General features: G+C 52.0%; 1 protein-coding gene across 2 annotated transcripts in view; it reads left to right on the top strand.

The window, feature by feature from the left end:
* SCNN1G (sodium channel epithelial 1 subunit gamma) overlaps nt 1-17,103 on the top strand; it is a 63,439-nt gene that overhangs the window by 45,117 nt on the left and 1,219 nt on the right. For both annotated transcript variants that reach the window (XM_070063721.1, NM_001082126.1), the window contains 6 exon segments: nt 12,312-12,410; nt 13,623-13,740; nt 14,219-14,297; nt 14,377-14,434; nt 14,584-14,645; nt 16,815-16,890. In XM_070063721.1, coding sequence (XP_069919822.1) covers nt 12,312-12,410; nt 13,623-13,740; nt 14,219-14,297; nt 14,377-14,434; nt 14,584-14,645; nt 16,815-16,890 — 492 coding nt within the window.

Genomic DNA, 17,103 nt, shown 5'->3' with positions numbered 1-17,103 from the left:
TTTTTTTTTTTGACAGATAGAGTTAGACAGAGAGACAGAGAGAAAGGTCTTCCTTCCGTTGGTTCACTCCCCAAATGGCCGCCAAGGCCAGAGCTATGCCGATCCAAAGCCAGGAACCAGGCGCTTCATCCTGGTCTCCCATGCAGGTGCAGGGGCCCAAGCACCTGGGCCATCCTCCGCTGCCCTCCTGGGCCACAGCAGAGAGCTGGACTGGAAGAGGAGCAACCAGGACTAGAACCCCGTGCCCATATAAGATGCCGGCGCCGCAGGTGGAGGATTAACCAAGTGAGCCATGGCGCCAGCCCCTGTCTATCTATTATTTCCAAATTTAATGTCTCCAGCGACACTCCTTAGTCTTCAGTTAATGCCCCAAAGGAAACTTCTTGCCTCTCCCTAACTTGTCCTCGAAGCAGTGCTTTCTAAATCTGATTGATCATTAGATCCATCTCTACACAGTCAGAATCTGTGGGATCCGTATTTTACCCAACTCCAGTAGCTGTTGCAAGAGGCAGCACAGTCAGGGGCTTTGGCCTTAGAAACTTGAGTGCACTGGAACTAGAGGAAGAAGTAAACGGTGCCTGCCCAAGTGGAAGTGAACCTAGACTCCAAAATTCTACCTAGCATGGCCACCAATGGCTTTGAATTAGGCTATGAAGTGATATAGTGGGCATTGGGGGCTTGCCTGCCCATCCATTGTTTCTGTTTTCTGAGTGCCTCCTATGGGCTGACACGGGGGAGCCATCAATGTGGAAGACACTTGTCCCTGTCCTGGTAGAGCCCAGGGACCAAATGAAAGGACCGATTCTGAATAAGAAATTGCGCAAAGCATTAACTATGGTGCCGTAAGAGCAATGAAGGAGAAATGCAGGCTGCCTGAGAGCGTGCCATAGATGTCTTCATCTGCTTCCGTTGCTAAAGCAAAATACCTGAAACCAGATCACTTACAAGGAATACAAGTCTATTTGGTGTATAGTTCTGGGAGCTGGGAAGTCCAAGTGCACAGCAAAGGCCTGTCCTGGGCTTCTGCTGAGGGCCTCCTTGCTGCATTATAACCTCGGGAGGCCCAGCAAGCTGCCAGCTCAGGTTTCTCTTCCTCTTCTTGCAAAGCCACCCAAGGCCATCAAGGGGCTCCACCCTCCTGACCTCATCTAATCCTGATCACCTCCCAAGGGCCTCACCTCCCAAGGTTATTAACATCTGCATTTGGGGATTAGGTTTCCAACACAGGGCCTTTAGAGGACACACTGAACCCAGAGCGAGGGTGTGGCCTGACGCAGGGTTTTTTGCTTTGCGTGTTTGTGTGTGTGTGTGTGTGTGTGTGTGTTGGTGGGGAGATGTTCAAGGAATGCTTCCCAAGGAAGTGATATTTAAGCTGAGGCGATAGACCTGGTGATACCCCCGAGGAAATCAGGGGCTTCCCCGCTTCACGACGCCATCAAAGGAAAAGTCCTGGAGCGAAGAAGCCCACAGGGGGGCTGCCCGGATACTCTTGGGAGGCAGGGCAGTGAGCGGCTTTGTTTCAGTGCGGGACAGAATTCCTGTGTAGCAGCTGAGGCTGTGCGAATTCTGCTTGATTGTGGAAAAAGAAAACATCTTGAGCTCCCCCCCTCCACCCCCCCAGTCTGCTCAGACAGTGCCTGGATAAGCCTTTGGGCCATCACTTAAGGTGTTGGCCCCTGCCGCCTCTGTTCACAAGGAGAGTGACGGTGGTGGACGGTTGGGGCTGCCGTCTGCTGGGCAGTTCTGTCTTCCTGAAGACGGCCCTTGGCTTGGCTGCGCCCCCTCCCTTACTCTTCTGCCCTCGCCCTGCCTCCTGCCTGTAAACTGAGAGGCGCTGGGCTTTGCCAGTGTGCGAGGATCAAGGAATTTTGCTCTCTGGATTTTTCTGCTGGGCTTGGAAGGAGCCACTGCATTGTTCAGGAAGTGCAGCTGTTTCCTGAGCTGGGTAAAACAAAGACGTGGGTGAGTTTTCTGCGACACCTAATTTGCGGTGTAGGCGCAGGGTCGCTCAACTCTAAGTCTGATTTATGAGCGCCTAGACCGAGAACAACAACAAGGAAAGCACAGGGATTAGGAAGAGGTCAGCGGGGAGGTCACCAAGAATAAGTCCAAACAAACTAGACTTCTTTTTACTCTCCTGTTTTGAGTCCTTGGATCCAGCCATACCTGAAGCTAGAGACCCTTGGACTTCTCAGTTCTGTGAGCCTAAGTCTACGCTGTTTCATTTTTCTTAATCCAACATGAGTTACTTCTGTCACTTGCAAACAAGCCTCCTAACACAACATTAATTACTTTTGTATAAATACAAATAAAAATGTATTTTTAATGATGTTATTCCAAAGAACAAAAGATAGCTGTCAGACTCCTGAGTGGAGGCCAGACTGCAGATTTGTCCAACAAACGCCTTGCAGGTCGGCTCAGAGATAGGAGCAGCCCAGGCAGGGGCAGATGGGCAGACGGGCAGACGGAACGGGAGCGCCGTAACAATCAGTTCTGTCTCATCTCCTCCTCCCGCTCCTTCCACTTGCAGCTGGGCACAAAGAGGCTCCTTCAGCTCCTTCATCGACTCACTCTCCCAGGTAGACAGAAGGGACTCACGTCCCCCAGTAGACAGAAGCTATTGGGGACGGTTTTCTAAATGATGAATTCTTGAAGGAAAAGTGTCAGACAAGCAGTGTCAGGAAGGGCCGGTCTAGACAAGAACACAGCAGTCATAAGAGTCCCAGGAAGGAGGTTAAGCCTCGTAACGAAGCTTGGAGGAATCACTTTGGCTGAAGTATGCTCTGGAGGCAGTTCATTTACAGTAGTTCCAGAAGGAGGCAATGCGGACCTGCAGCGAGACAGAGGCTGTGGAGGTAAGCAGAGGGATTGGGTTTTAGAGCTGATCACAACGTGGAAGCCGCAGAGCTTGACAGCCGATGTCAGCAAGAGGGCCAGGGAGGTTAGGTTGATGCGTAGGTCCTGGGTTGGCAGGAAGGCGAATGGGTACAGTGCTGAGAAGTAGAGACTGCAAGAGGAAGGGGAGGGCTGCGGAGAGGAGACCCCTTCCGTCTGTCCTTTGTAATGTCAGGGTGAAAAAAAAAAAATCCAGTGATCCCTAGATGCTGTGACCCCAGGGCTCAGGAGAAAAACTGGAGAGGGGATTCTAGATTTGGAAATAAGCACTGTCACCCAAGACCTGAGACAGGACCCTACACATGCAAACACTGGAGGGCAGAGCACGAGAAGATGGAGAAACCGAGATGGGAGCGGGGGCTGGAAGAGTAAATAAACCAGGACGAATGGGGGGGGGTGGGGGGAGCCGATGTAATCCATACACTGTACTTTGGAAATTTATGTTTACTAAATAAAAAGAAAAAGAAAACCCAGGAGGAGCGTGTCAGGCAGGTGTGTCTCTAGTGCCAAGGACGGCGAGAGGTCAAGACAAAGGGCAAACGGTGTTCTCTGGGTTTGGCAACCAAGAGGTCGCTGAGGTCCTTTGCCAGAGCAGTTGTCAGTGGAAGGAGTGGAACAGAAACCAAAGTACAATGGTTGAATGGAGGACAGGAGATGAGGAAGTGGACAAGGGTGAGCCACTAGCCCAAGGGTGTGGGGCCAGGTCCTGGGTCATGGAGAAGGGGCAGGCTTCATTTCATTTCAACCCCCGCTGCACATTCTTAAAGCACACGCAAAACTTCTTTTCACAAATATCTGTAACGGGGATTAAGAGCTCAGAATGAGATTCAAACTCCAGCTTTGTCCTGTGGTTATGAAATCGCTGTGCCTTGGTTACCTCACCTGTAAAATGGGGCTGATGATAATGATAGACCTTCATGGCTGGTGAGAATTCAATGAGCCAGCCGGCGCCACAGCTCACTAGGCTAATCCTCTACCTAGCGGTGCCAGCACACCGGGTTCTAGTCCCGGTCGGGGCGCCAGATTCTGTCCTGGTTGCCCCTCTTCCAGGCCAGCTCTCTGCTGTGGCCAGGGAGTGCAGTGGAGGATGGCCCAAGTGCTTGGGCCCTGCACCCCATGGAAGACCAGGAGAAGCACCTGGCTCCTGCCTTCAGATCAGCGCAGTGCACCGGCCGCAGTGCGCCAGCCGTGGTGGCCATTGGAGGGTGAACCAACGGCAAAAGGAAGACCTTTCTCTCTGTCTCTCTCTCTCTCACTGTCCACTCTGCCTGTCCAAAAAAAAAAAAAAAAAAAAAAAAGAATTCACTGAGCCAGTGTGTCTGAAGTGCTTAGAAAAGTGATGGGCATGTAGTAACTGCTCAAAAAATATTGACTGTTTCTACATTTAAAAAAAAAAGATGAAGGAAAGATAAGTTTGAAGCAAAAATGAAGGGCTAGAGATTTTCCTGTATTTCTCAAACTTTCCTCCTTTATAAATAATGTCCACAAATAACATAGCTGATATATGTATATTATTATATAATGTATTCTATTTCCCGTGTAAAGGATGCTAATTGTTTGCCTTATGTATCACAAATATCTTTGCCAGTTTGTGATTTCCTTTTAGTTTTCTTTATGATACCTTTTCACATCAAAAGCATTGAGTGTTTCATAGTCAGTCTTTTTTTTTTTTTTTTTTTTTAGATTGATTCTAGATTCTATTTGAAAGGCACAGTTAAGGAGAGAGAGAGAAAGAGATTTTTCATCCACTAGTTTACTCCCCAAATGGCCACAATGACCAGGGCTGGGCCAGCCCAAAGCTGGGAGCCAGGAGTTCTTTCTGGGTCTTCTGTGTGGGTGCAGCTGCCTAAGCACTTGGGCCATCCTCTGCTGCTTTCCAAGGTGCATTGGCAGGGAGCTGGATCAGAAGTGGAGCAGCCTAGACTCCAACGGGCACCCCTATGGGATGTTAGCACTGCAAGCCGCAGCTTCAACTGCTGCTCCACAGCACTGGCCCCTGTTTTGTTTTTTTTTTGTGTGTGTGTGTGTGTGTGTGTGTGTGTGTGTGTGTTTTTAATAAGATTTATTTATTTATTTGTAAGTCAGAGTTACAGAGAGGGAGAAACAGAGAGGGAGGGATAGAGAGAGAGACTTCTCTCTGCCGGTTCACTCTCCATATCACTGCAATGTCCAGGGCTGGGCCAGGCCAAAGCCAGGAGCCAGGAACTTCATCTGGGTCTCCCACACGGGTTCAGGGACCCAAGCACTTGGGCCATCTTCCACTGCTTTCCCAAGTCATTAGCAGGGAGCTGGATCAGAAGTGGAGCAGCTGGGACACGAAACAGTGCCCGTTTGAGATGCCAGCATTGCAGGCAGCAACTTTACCCACTATGCCACAGTACCCGCCCCAAAATCTTTGTTTTCTTTAGTCCTTGCATTTACTGAGGATTTTTCTTAAGAAACTAAACAGTTTTCTTCTGGTTATCTTATTATTTAATTTAGTACTGGAACCATTAGAATGTTCTTTCCAGCAGGATGTGAAGTGGAACTTGAATTTTCTCTTTATCTGAGTAGTTAACAAATTATTTTAACTTGGCCCATTGAGTAACTCTTTTTTTCTTGGTCCACTGATTAGAAATATAAACTTTTTACTATACACAAGCAATATTTATACTTTATGATAAAATAAAACAAAGTAAGAGTTAAACCACCCATAATTCCACTTAGGACAAAATTCTTCTGTTACCTTTTGTCACTTTTTTTTCCAAATGAAATGATTCCTATTTATTTATTTTTCTTTTTAAAAATTTTTATTGGGGGCCAGTGCTGTGGCACAGTAGGTTAATCCTCCGCCTGTGGCTCCGGTATCCCATATGGGCGCCAGTTCTAGTCTCGGTTGCTCCTCTTCCAATCCAGCTCTCTGCTGTGGCCTGGGAAAGCAGTGGAAGATGGCCCAAGTGCTTGGGCCCCTGCACCTACATGGGAGATCAGGAAGAAGCTCCTGGCTCCTGGCTTCAGATCAGTGCAGCTCCGGCCATTGTGGCCATTTGGGGAGTGAACCAACAGAAGGAAGACCTTTCTCTCTGTCTTTCCCTCTCTGTCTGTAACTCTACCTCTCAAATAAATAAATATTTTTTAAAAATTTTATTAATATAGGCCGGCGCCGTGGCTCAATAGGCTAATCCTCCACCTTGCGGCGCCGGCACACCGGGTTCTAGTCCCGGTTGGGGCGCCGGATTCTGTCCCGGTTGCCCCTCTTCCAGGCCAGCTCTCTGCTATGGCCAGGGAGTGCAGTGGAGGATGGCCCAGGTGCTTGGGCCCTGCACCCCATGGGAGACCAGGAAAAGCACCTGGCTCCTGGCTCCTGCCAGGATCAGCGCGGTGCGCCGGCTGCAGCGGCGGCCATTGGAGGGTGAACCAACGGCAAAAGGAAGACCTTTCTCTCTCTGTCTCTCTCTCTCACTGTCCACTCTGCCTGTCAAAAAAAAAAAAAAAAAAAAAAAAAAAAAAATTTTATTAATATAAAGAGAACAGATTTCATAGGGGCAATTTTAAGACCATATTTCCCTGCCCCTCAGTCCTCTGCCTTCCTGCCTTTCTTTTTTGTCTTTTGCCATTTTTTAAAGTTTGGTTTGTTTGTTCTATGCAAATAAGATCCTACTGAGCTTACTCTCTGTAATCCACTTTTGTTTCACGTAGCCCCTCCCCCATCAACCTACATCATCATCTTTCCATGACCTTGGTCTTCCCGTCTTCCACACTCCCAAGGTTAATGGCGATATCCTGACTGGTATGAATGTAGATTTTATCATCATAAACTAAAGTCTCAGCACACAGTCATCCTGGGTATCCCTGGGGGGCTGGCTGCAGGACCTTCTGCAGATCCCAAAAATCCAAGGAGGTTCAGGTTTCTTATACAAAATGACACAGTATTTGCTTAGACCCTAGGCACATCTTTCCATAGACTTCATTTTTTATTTGCTTTTGTTTGAAAGGCAGAGAGAAGGACAGACATGAGAGAAAGAGAGAGATCATCTATCCACCGGTTTACTGCCCATAATAGCCAGGCCTGGGCCAGGCCTGGGCCAGGTACCCAGAACTCAGTCTGGGTCTGCCACATGGGTGACGATGACCCAAGTACTTTAGCCATTGCCTTCTGCCTTTCAGGCTGAAGTGAGCAGGAACTGGAATTGGAGCTGGGACTTGAACTCGACACTCAGGTGTGGGGCATCCCGGATGGCACCTTCACCGCTGTGCCTCCTCATCTCCAGATTACGTGCACAACCTAACAGTGCAGATGTGTGCAGGCAGCTGTGATGCCGCGGTTCTCAGGGAATCAGGATAAGAACACGTGTGCACGTGGCAATACAGACACAATTTTTTTTTTTTCCTGAATACTAATACTCTCCATCAGAAGCAGGTTGTCTGTGGAGGGCAAGACCATGGATATGGAGGGCTGACTGTATACATTTAAAGATATATTTTATTTATTTGAAAGAGTTACAGAGAGAGGTAGAGCTAGAGGGGGTGGGGGGGGGGTATCTTCCATCCACTGGTTCACTCCCCAGATGACTACAACAGCCAGAGCTGAGCTGATCTGAAGCCAGGAACGAGGAGCTTCTTCCAGGTCTCCCACGCAGGTGCAGGGGCCCAAGGACTTGAGACATCTTCTGTTTCCCAGGCCATAGCAGAGAGCTGGATCAGAAGTGGAGCAGCCAGGACTCGAACTGGTGCCCACATGGGATGCCTGCACTGCTGCCGGCCCCTGACTGTATACTTCTAGTGACATGTTAAATATCTGCTTTTCCTGTGACACAAGGCCTGGCGCATCTTAGGCCCACTGTGGAACTGGGACTATGCCTGCTAAATTGAAATGACTGGAATGGGAGGGGGAACCTGAAAGGTACACTAAGGCCAGCAGGAGAACACTGTGGAGCCTGGGCTGATGCATTTGGACTTGAGTCATCCTGCAGTGGGGAGCAGAGACAGAACGGAACCTGTGATTCAGATGGGTAGGTGCGGGGTGGGGTGGGGGAGGAGGGGATGAGGAAGGGAAAGTGTAGAGGTGGGCAGACCAACAGGGAGACATGCAGTGGTCCGGGTGACAGGGGCTGAGAGCCAGAGCAGACAGTAAGCAGGAATGAGGAACCGCCGAGGTCACCAAGCGTCTCTTGATAACTAAATGGCCTGAAGGAGGGAAGTTTCTAGAAAGATGCTCGGGTTCCTGACTCCGACCACTAGATCGATGGGTGCTGTTAATGAATGTGCAGAATGCCGGAGCTGGAACGGGCTTCTGGCTGGGAGAGGAGAGGCCGTGTCCGACTTTGGACATGTCAAGTTGCTTTGGATGCACACAAACCACCCCAAGCCTAATGGCTTCAAACAACAACAGCAATGTATTAGCTCATAATCCCTGGGTTAGCTGTGTGGTCCGGCCTCCTTGGGGAAGTTCTGATGCAGGGCAGGCTCAGCTGCCGTCAGCCAGGGCTCGCTCATGGTGCGTGGATGCGCTGGGGATCTGGCTTCTCCTCCACCAGCTGGGGTCGCACACCGCAGTCTCAGGGTTCCTCACTCAGCCAGAGAAGACGAGTTCTGACGTGCAGGCACTTTCCTAGTCGCAACGTTTAAGTCACGTGATTAACCCGGATTCCAGGGCTGCAGAGTATATGGGATGGTAGAGTTTGGCCACTTTTTCAACCTTCCTCAGACATGGTGGATTTGGTTGAAGTATGCATGGACCTCCTCAGTAGAAACAGCCAGTGGTCAGTTGGGTCTCAGATAAGGATTTGGGCTGGAGGTCAGATTTGGGCATCGGTCATTCCTGTCGTGGTCCGGGAAGTGGATGAGGTCATGCGTGGCAGGCACATATTTTAATAATTCAAACAAACCTTCCTGGGGACCTCGCCGTGTGCTCCACATTATGCCGAGCCCTCCCCAGGCATGAGGCTCCATTAATCCTCGCGAGAGGTTTTAGAGATGCTGTGGATAAGAGAGCGAAGTCTGGGTTTGAATCACAGCTCCAGCCCTTACTGACTGCACTGCCTCTGGCAGGCTGCTTATCGCTGTCCGTGTGTGTCATTTTCCTCTTCTGTAAAGTGAGCCTGTTGTCAAGGTTAAATGAGTCGATACACTGAGATGCTTATCAGCCTGCCCGGCACATTTTCGGTGCTCCATCAAGATAAATTGTTGTTGTTCCTGAAAAACCGAGAGAGTAGATCAACTACTTTGATCAAAGTTAAACAGTTACTAGGCAGCCCAATGGGATTCAGATCTATTCAGCCTCCTCGGCTCATGTTTCTGAGCCCTTAGCGCACCTGCCCGGTATCACCGATTGGCCACCATTGACCAATGGTCACGATGTGGTTCCGCCAGGAGAAGCCCCGTAGGAGAGCTCAGAATGCAGTCCCTTTTGCACATGGTCAGAGGAGGTCAGGATGGGGCCATGGCAGGGCACTCCCTACCCCAAGGCCCCCTAGAGACGTAAAGCAACCAAAAACTTTCCCAGCAGTGAGCCCCTCTCACGACAGGCTCAAGGTGCCACTCGCTCACTTGCTCCATTCCCAGCCCAGCTGTCACTGGGAGCAGCAGCACTAGCAGTCTGTTTTGAGAAGCAGGGGAAAGAATGGGCTCCCAGCTCCCCTCAGACTACGCTACACCCACACTTCCATGGCTCTCAGTGGCCGAGGGCTCCATTTTAGCCTGTTGATCAGGGTTAGTAGACTGCACAACCATGCCTTCAGTAGCCCGGGGAGTGGGAGTGAGGGAGGTCCTTGTAGCCATGGGGACAGTTTTCCACTTAAAGGAGATGTTACCCAGGCATCACGTACGCATTGGAGGCAGGGAAACACCAGACTGCTTGGCTTGAGCTTGGGACATCAGCCGGCCCCCCGGGGCTGGCAGAGCCCATAGCTGATGGACAGCTGACAGCACCTGGGGGCCCAAAGGGACATCTGCCTGGGGAGCCCGAGAGCAGCTTAGAGGATGGGCGTCGTGTGATTGAGGTGGCCGTGGCTTGGCTTCTCAGCACCCCTGTCCCCCGCTAGGCCTGGCACACTCCAGTCCAGATGTGTACTGACAGGGGAAGCCCCTTGCTGTTCCTTAGCGGTGAAAAGCATGGAGAATGTGCGTGCATGTGTGTGTGTGTGTCTTTCAGAGATGTAGGATCCGATCTGTGAGAGTGGGCACCTGGCGAAGACAAGAGGCCAGCCGGCTACTTCCTCCTCGCTTTGCTTCTGTTGCTTAAACAGTTTTAAATGAGCACTGTCAATTGCCCTTGAAGTCCTCAGAGTTAATTGAGGGAGACTGATGGGTCAGCAGATGGACTGCAGAGTAAACAGGAGAGCGCAGCCGCCCGAGATGCCTGCAGCGTCCCGTCTCACACTTCTCCCTTCCTTTTTGTCCCCAGCTATTCTTTCTTCAGAGGGAAAAGGCTTTTCTTCCCTGCCATAAATCTGCCGTAGTTTCCCCTTTACCCCTGCTTCCTCCCCTGGCCCTCAAATATGCTTATGCGTGCTTCTCCCCCTTCACACGGATGCGCACACATGTAGACCCTAAACTCTCTCTCTAAGCTGTTCACAATTTATGTTCAAGTATGGCTTCCCCTTTGGAGACAGCATCCCTCCCCCCTCCCCACTTTTTTTTTTTTTTTCACCTGCTGGGCTTGTCTGAATTACCTATTTGCTGTGATAGATAGTAAGTTAGAAGGCCGGCGCCATGGCTCAATAGGCTAATCCTCCACCTTGCGGCGCCGGCACCCCAGGTTCTAGTCCTGGTTGGGGTGCCGGATTCTGTCCCGGTTGCCCCTCTTCCAGGCCAGCTCTCTTCTGTGGCCCGGGAGTGCAGTAGAGGATGGCCCAAGTGCCTGGGCCCTGCACTCTCATGGGAGACCAGGAAAAGCACCTGGCTCCTGGCTTCGGATCAGCGCGATGCGCTGGCCGCAGTGCGCCAGTCGCAGTGGCCATTGGAGGGTGAACCAACGGCAAAAGGAAGACCTTTCTCTCTGTCTCTCTCTCTCTCTCACTGTCTAACTCTGCCTGTAAAAAAAAAAAAAAAAAAAAAAAAAAAGAGAGAGATAGTAAGTTAGAGCCAAACTCAGCGAACCACAATGCAACATGAGTGAATGAGGTTTTCGAATTTTGAGGGGCCATGGTTTAGCTTCTCTGATGATCAGGGTATCATTCTACTGATGTGGGTGAGTGGGGATATTAATTTTTTTCCTACAGGCTCTTGTCATGCACAAAGATGAGAATTCTAAGAGCTGACATGTAAAAAGTAAATTATATTCAAAAGGTGAGGAAGCAAGCATGCACACACATGAGCACGGGTTGCCCCCGACAGAGAATAGCCATCAGGAGTGGGCAGTGGACCGAGATTTGCCTGAAAGGAGAAGGGGTGGGGGAAGGGAGACAGAGCATGCCTGGTGGTCCCTCCTGCCATGGTCTGTGGCGGGAAAGAGACCCCCCTCCCGGTTGTGGGATCTCCTTTATAATCTCTGGACGGTACCTCTCCAGGTGTGAGGTCACCTGGGAATTCTATGACACATCACAAGTTCCACATGGAACTCAGTGTCCATATTTTCATGCCATCTTCTTGGGTCCCGGATGAAGCAGGTGCATCCTGGGAAAGGGAGTGTTTTGATTGACAAGTCGGAGGAGAGGATTGCCTATGGGAGTTTCTGCCTCCCAGCTCTGCAGACCTGGCTAGCTGCCCGCCCATGTATCCCACACCACTGCTATCTTGGGCTCTCCCTGTTCCTTTCTAAGAAAGCTTTTTCCAAGTCAATGACCAGAGCTGGAGCGTAAGGAATTGGGGCCTTCCTGGGGATGGAATCCAAGGAGCTCACCGCTCCCGGCCATCTTCCTACGCCCTCTCCCTGATCCTGCTGGATGTGCCGATGGCTTTCCCAGCCTGCAGAAAACCTAACCCAGGTCTCGGTAGGGCTTGGTTTGGCCTCAGGCTCCCTTTCTGCCTTCATCTCCAGCCGTTTCTCTCTTGGGCCAGGTTCCAGCCACACAGGCCCCTTCTGCCACAAGCTTGGCTGTGTACTCTGCTCCCTCCTCTTCGATTTGAGACAATTTCTTACCATTCTGGGTGGAGCTGGCTGCACGGCAAAAGTCCCCTTCTCAGGGACACGGTCCCTTGTCACGCACACTCCCTTTGTCACCCTCCAGGCTCCCTGCCCGGTGTCACTGATCCCTCTCCAAAAGTGTTTGCTTGTTGCCAGTCTGTCTGCTCACTAAACTGTGAGCTCCATGAGCACAGGAAGTTGTGTGTCTCGATTGCTGTGGATTCTACAGGGTCTACAGCGGCACTAGGCACCCAGGAGGTGCTCAATGCGTTTTTGTTAAGTGAGTGACTAAATGGCTGCTCAGCTCCAGCCCTCTGTCTGGATCCCGCGGGGGAGGGCAGGGCTGACTGTGTGCTCCCTGTAATCGCAGACAGAGTCCTTCAAGCTGAGTGAGCCCTACAGCCAGTGCACGGAGGACGGCAGCGACGTGCCCATCAAGAACATCTACAACGCCGCCTACTCCCTCCAGGTATGGCTTGGCAGGAGTGCCCAGCCCTGGGTCGTGGCCTGGGCCCAGGAGACAAAGTTACATCTTGGCCCGGGTGTGGCTGGGACCAGGAACTCGGGTGAGGATCCCTGGGGTTCATCCAAAGACCTCAAGAACAAGTGATGCCGGCTGGTTCCGGTCCTCTTCAGCCCGTCTGTAACCAGAGCTGAGTCGATTCAGGGAGGTTTGTGGGGAACACAATGTACCGCTGAGACGAGCCCACTTCCTAACTAGGCCTTGGCAAGTGAGGGACACGAAAGGCGCAGCCTGGGAGAGGCTAGGGCTCAGCGGTCAGGAGCTTGGCTCCCGGCCCGACTCCTGCGCCTCACTCGCTGGTGACCTTGGGCAGGTGGTGGCCCCTCCACAGCCACCATGGGGAGGTTGGGTTGGATCGGAGGCTGTGGATTGGCAGCTCTGAGCAGCTCTGAGCCCCTTCTGGGGGGCCCACCCAGTGTTTCTAGCCTGGGTGGTATTTGAAAGTCAGGACATTGCAGGAGAAAGTGCAGATTTCCAGATATTCTTGAAAAACAAGACAATCTAGGGAGACTGAGCCTGGGCTTCTGCAGGATAAACGGGGGGTAGAGCTGCCCCTCAAAGCCAGGCATGCGTTCTGGGGTCCCCACTGTTCTCAGCGGTGTGTGACCGGCGCCTAGCGATGAGCTCACGCACACAAGCACTGCACTTCCGCTCACGCTCACAGCAACCTCATGGAACTCGTTTCATAGAGCAAAGCATCAGACGGGTTAAGGGACTTGGCTGAGGCAGGAAGCAGGTGGCCAAGCCGGGATGAGAACCCTAGACTGTAGAGCCCCTGCTGTTAGTGTGGATGCTGTGAGCCCGTAAGCACCGCGGTAGCTTGGGCTCCCCAAAGACCCCGTGTGGAGGCCTTGGGCCCGGGGACCAACAGGTGGGCTCTGTGTTTGCTTCTCTCTGTTTCAGGGCAGCAGCTCCAGTTTCCCCACTTAGCACCCCAGCCTGGCCCCCGAGGCTCAGCTGTCTAATTCTCTACCAGCGTTCCTGCTTTGCAGTCCCTTTGCAGTGAGGGGATTCCCTCCGCCCACCCTGGCTCGGCCGGCCCAGCTGGCAGAGAGTCATGTCCCTGCGGTCGGCCAAGGCTTGGGGCGGGGCGTGGAGGGCGGGAACTCGCTGGCCTCCATGTACAGGAGCTGAGCATAGCTGGGCCTCCTCTTTCAGATCTGCCTTTACTCGTGCTTCCAGACAAAGATGGTGGAGAAGTGCGGGTGTGCCCAGTACAGCCAGCCTCTGCCCCCCGCAGCCAACTACTGCAACTACCAGCAGCACCCCAACTGGAGTGAGTGCCACCCCCTCCCCGCCCTGCAGGCCCCGGGAGCAGGCTCGGCTCAGCCCGGGCAAGGCAATCCTTGGGGCCCTGTCCCTGTCGCCTTTGGCCTGAGGGGGGAACGAGATGTTAACTAGAGTTTCACTCCCAGTATTGAGCGTGCAGGTGGCAGGGGGCGTTGATGGTACCTTTTCACAGAACAGGTGACCGCAGTTCAGAGAGGTTAAGCAACTTGCCCAAGGCCACATGGCCAGGAAGTAATAGGGGTGGACCCTCTCCAAGGTCTACTGCCCCCCCAACTCATGTCCTTAATTGTCACTACCTTCCCAACAACACAAAGTAGCATTTATATCCAGAGGCCCAATGTTCCTAGAAAGTGGGACAAGAAATACTTACCATGAGACTACGGGGGCCTCCAGGCAACGCAGGGACCTGCAGGAAGGCGACTGTGACCCCATGGCTCCTTCTCTCCCCTCTCTCTTGTCCCCAGTGTATTGTTATTACCAACTGTACCAGGCCTTTGTCCAGGAAGAGCTGGGCTGCCAGTCAGTGTGCAAGCAATCCTGCAGGTGAGTGGACTTGCAGGAAGGCACAGGCAGGACTGGGCTGGGCCAGGCCACCCCTGCTCACTGTCTTCCTCTCCCCTAGCTTCAAGGAATGGGCGCTGACCACCAGCCTGGCGCAGTGGCCGTCTGCAGTTTCAGAGGTGAGATTTGCCCCTGTCCCTGCGTGAGCTCCTCGCTGTGTCCTGTGGTGGTGGTGGCGGGGGGGGGGAGGGGTAGCCGAGGATGGAGGACGCGGGGGCCCCGGCCTCTCTGGGCATCCCCAGGCCCACTCTGTGTTTCTCCACTGCAGAAATGGCTGCTGCCTGTTCTCACCTGGGACCAAGGCCAGCAAATAAACAAAAAACTCAACAAGTAAGTTTGCCTCTGCCCTAGTTCCTCTGCCTCTGCCCACCAGGGGCCCCGGCCTCCTCCCTTGCTTCCTCGTTGCCAAACCCTCTCCTTTTCATTCACTCAATCGTGTATTCAACAAATATTTATTGAACTTGTATCATGAACCCTGCTCAAACTTTTCTTGGACCGTGCCCCACAGTGTGAGGTTCGTTTTACACTGTGGCCCGTCGGGTACCTAACTGGAAGACAGCAGGAGACAGCACTTCCTTAAAAATGCACGAAGCACCTTCAGACAGTGCACACTAGCATGGCCGCAGTGGTCTTCACAGTCCCCACCCCCCACCCCCATATCGGAGACAGGTCCTGGACCTCCTCAGACTCCAACATCCGCAGACGCTCACGTCCCTTCTGTAGAATGACAGTACTTGCTTGTGAGCTTGCACACCCTCCTGTCCATGACTTACAACAGCTCACAATGTCAGTGCTGTGTAAGTCATCGCACACCAGTGTTACGGGGATAATGACCAGAACAAAGCCCATGCATGTTCATTACCAATCCTCAAATATTTGCTGTCCACGGTTGGTTAAATCAGAGGACGAGGGCTGACTGAATGAATGAGGGGACTTCAAAAAGTCCATGGAAAGCAGAATTAAAAGTCTATTTTGGCACAGAATATTTTGAAATCTATGCATAACTTTTTCCTTGAAGTCTTTGAAACCCCTCGGATGCATGAGCTTCGAAACTTTTGCATCTGAATAAATTTACCTTCGCATTTCGTTTTTCCATGAACTGTTCCAAACCCCCTCGTCTACTCATTCCCATTGGTCTCAGCACACTTGTCTCTCTCACTCGTGAGCACCCCACCGTACCAGACAGCTGGCAGGCGTTTTGAATGTCTCTTTGGACGCAATCTCCTATGTTCCATTCTATGTAAATTTGTAAAAGTTACTTTTATTTCGTGGCTCACAGAGGCACCCTGACCCACTTGAAAAAAGACTCCTCTGAGCCTTGCAGCTTCTAGTCCCACCTGAGCTGTCCACGCAGGTGTTGATTTCCACGGGAGCTTCAGCAACATCCCCCAGGCCTCAGTTCATGAGCCCCCCCGGGTGGAGATGAGATAGGAGAGGGCAGGTGCCCATCTGTGACCCACGCCCTGGGAATGCACGTTTCTCTGCCATCACTGTCCCCGCGGTGCCCAGCCACTGTGCCTGCCCCAGTGGGAGCCAGGCTGTCCCCCAGCAGTTACTGTGCATCCAGTAGGTGCCATGGGAGGTGCTGGAGTAGACGCTGAAGACCACGCAGAAGTGGTCTCTGCCCCACAGTGCATTCAGCCTAGTGATAAACAGAGACTTGGGCCAAGCGTTTGCAAACTGCTTAGCCAACTGTTTCAAACTAGGCCAAATTTAGCTTCTCAAAGTAACCCATTATCTCCAGCTCTTCCTGAAATATCGAAAGCTCTACCAACAGCCAGTGACTCTCCATTCTTGCAAAACTTCCAACAGCTGAGTCATAGCTGCTCCTTTGGAATGAGTAAGAACCTTCTAGTTCGTGGTAGTTCTATCAGAAGGCAGCTTAGTGCAGCTGGGAGGAACATGGACTTTGAAGCCAGATCTCTCTGGGTTTGAAAAGTGGCTTGGCGAAAGATTAGCTGTGCAGTGTTAGGCAGGTTACTTAACCAATCTGTGTCTCAGTTTTTCTATCTGAAAAATGGGGGGGGGGGTGTTAAAATAGACATTGACACTCACAGGGCCGTTGTGAGATCTAAATGGATTAATTCACGTCAAGTTCTTAACAGTAGTTCTTGGCAACACAGGAAGTACCTTATAAATGCAAGCTGCTATTATGGTTGTTACCACTGTAGCCTTATCCCTGGCCCACCTCCCTCATTTACATTATCTTCTGGTCTCCTGTGTATATTTCAGATTGCAATCAGTTACCAATGTCAAAGCTTAATGTAGAACAGGGGCGCTGTGGGGGTAGTCTAGAGGTCAGGAAACAGTTTTTGATGAATTAATGAATGGGAACCGGACCCACGTTGGAGATGTGTGCTCTGGGGATGTAGAAGGAGCCCGTGGTCCGAGTCCTCATCTCCCTGGGGAGTTCAGAGCCTGGGCTGTGCCGAGGGCTTGGGCCAGAGGGAGACATCGAGGCTGTTGACTTACTGGACCCGGCGTTTGGAATTTCTGCAGGACAGACTTGGCCAAGCTCCTGATATTCTACAAAGACCTGAATCAGAGATCCATCATGGAGAGCCCAGCCAACAGTGTGAGTGGCACCCTTCCAGGGCCTATCCTGGGTCCCCACGGGTTCCCCTCCGACAGGCTGTGGGGAGCAGAGCGGGCTGTGGGAACCCAGCCTGAGACAGGAGGGCTGCCAGAGGGGGCAGGCATTTGGCACAGCACCGAGGCCACTCAGGACTACGACGTCCCATATGGGAGTGCCTGGTGCTTCCAATGCAGCATCCTGCTACTGTGCACC

Source organism: Oryctolagus cuniculus, chromosome 19 (genome assembly GCF_964237555.1).
Source record: "Oryctolagus cuniculus chromosome 19, mOryCun1.1, whole genome shotgun sequence".
Lineage (NCBI taxonomy): Eukaryota > Metazoa > Chordata > Mammalia > Lagomorpha > Leporidae > Oryctolagus > Oryctolagus cuniculus.
This window is presented reverse-complemented; position numbering and strand designations above follow the sequence as displayed.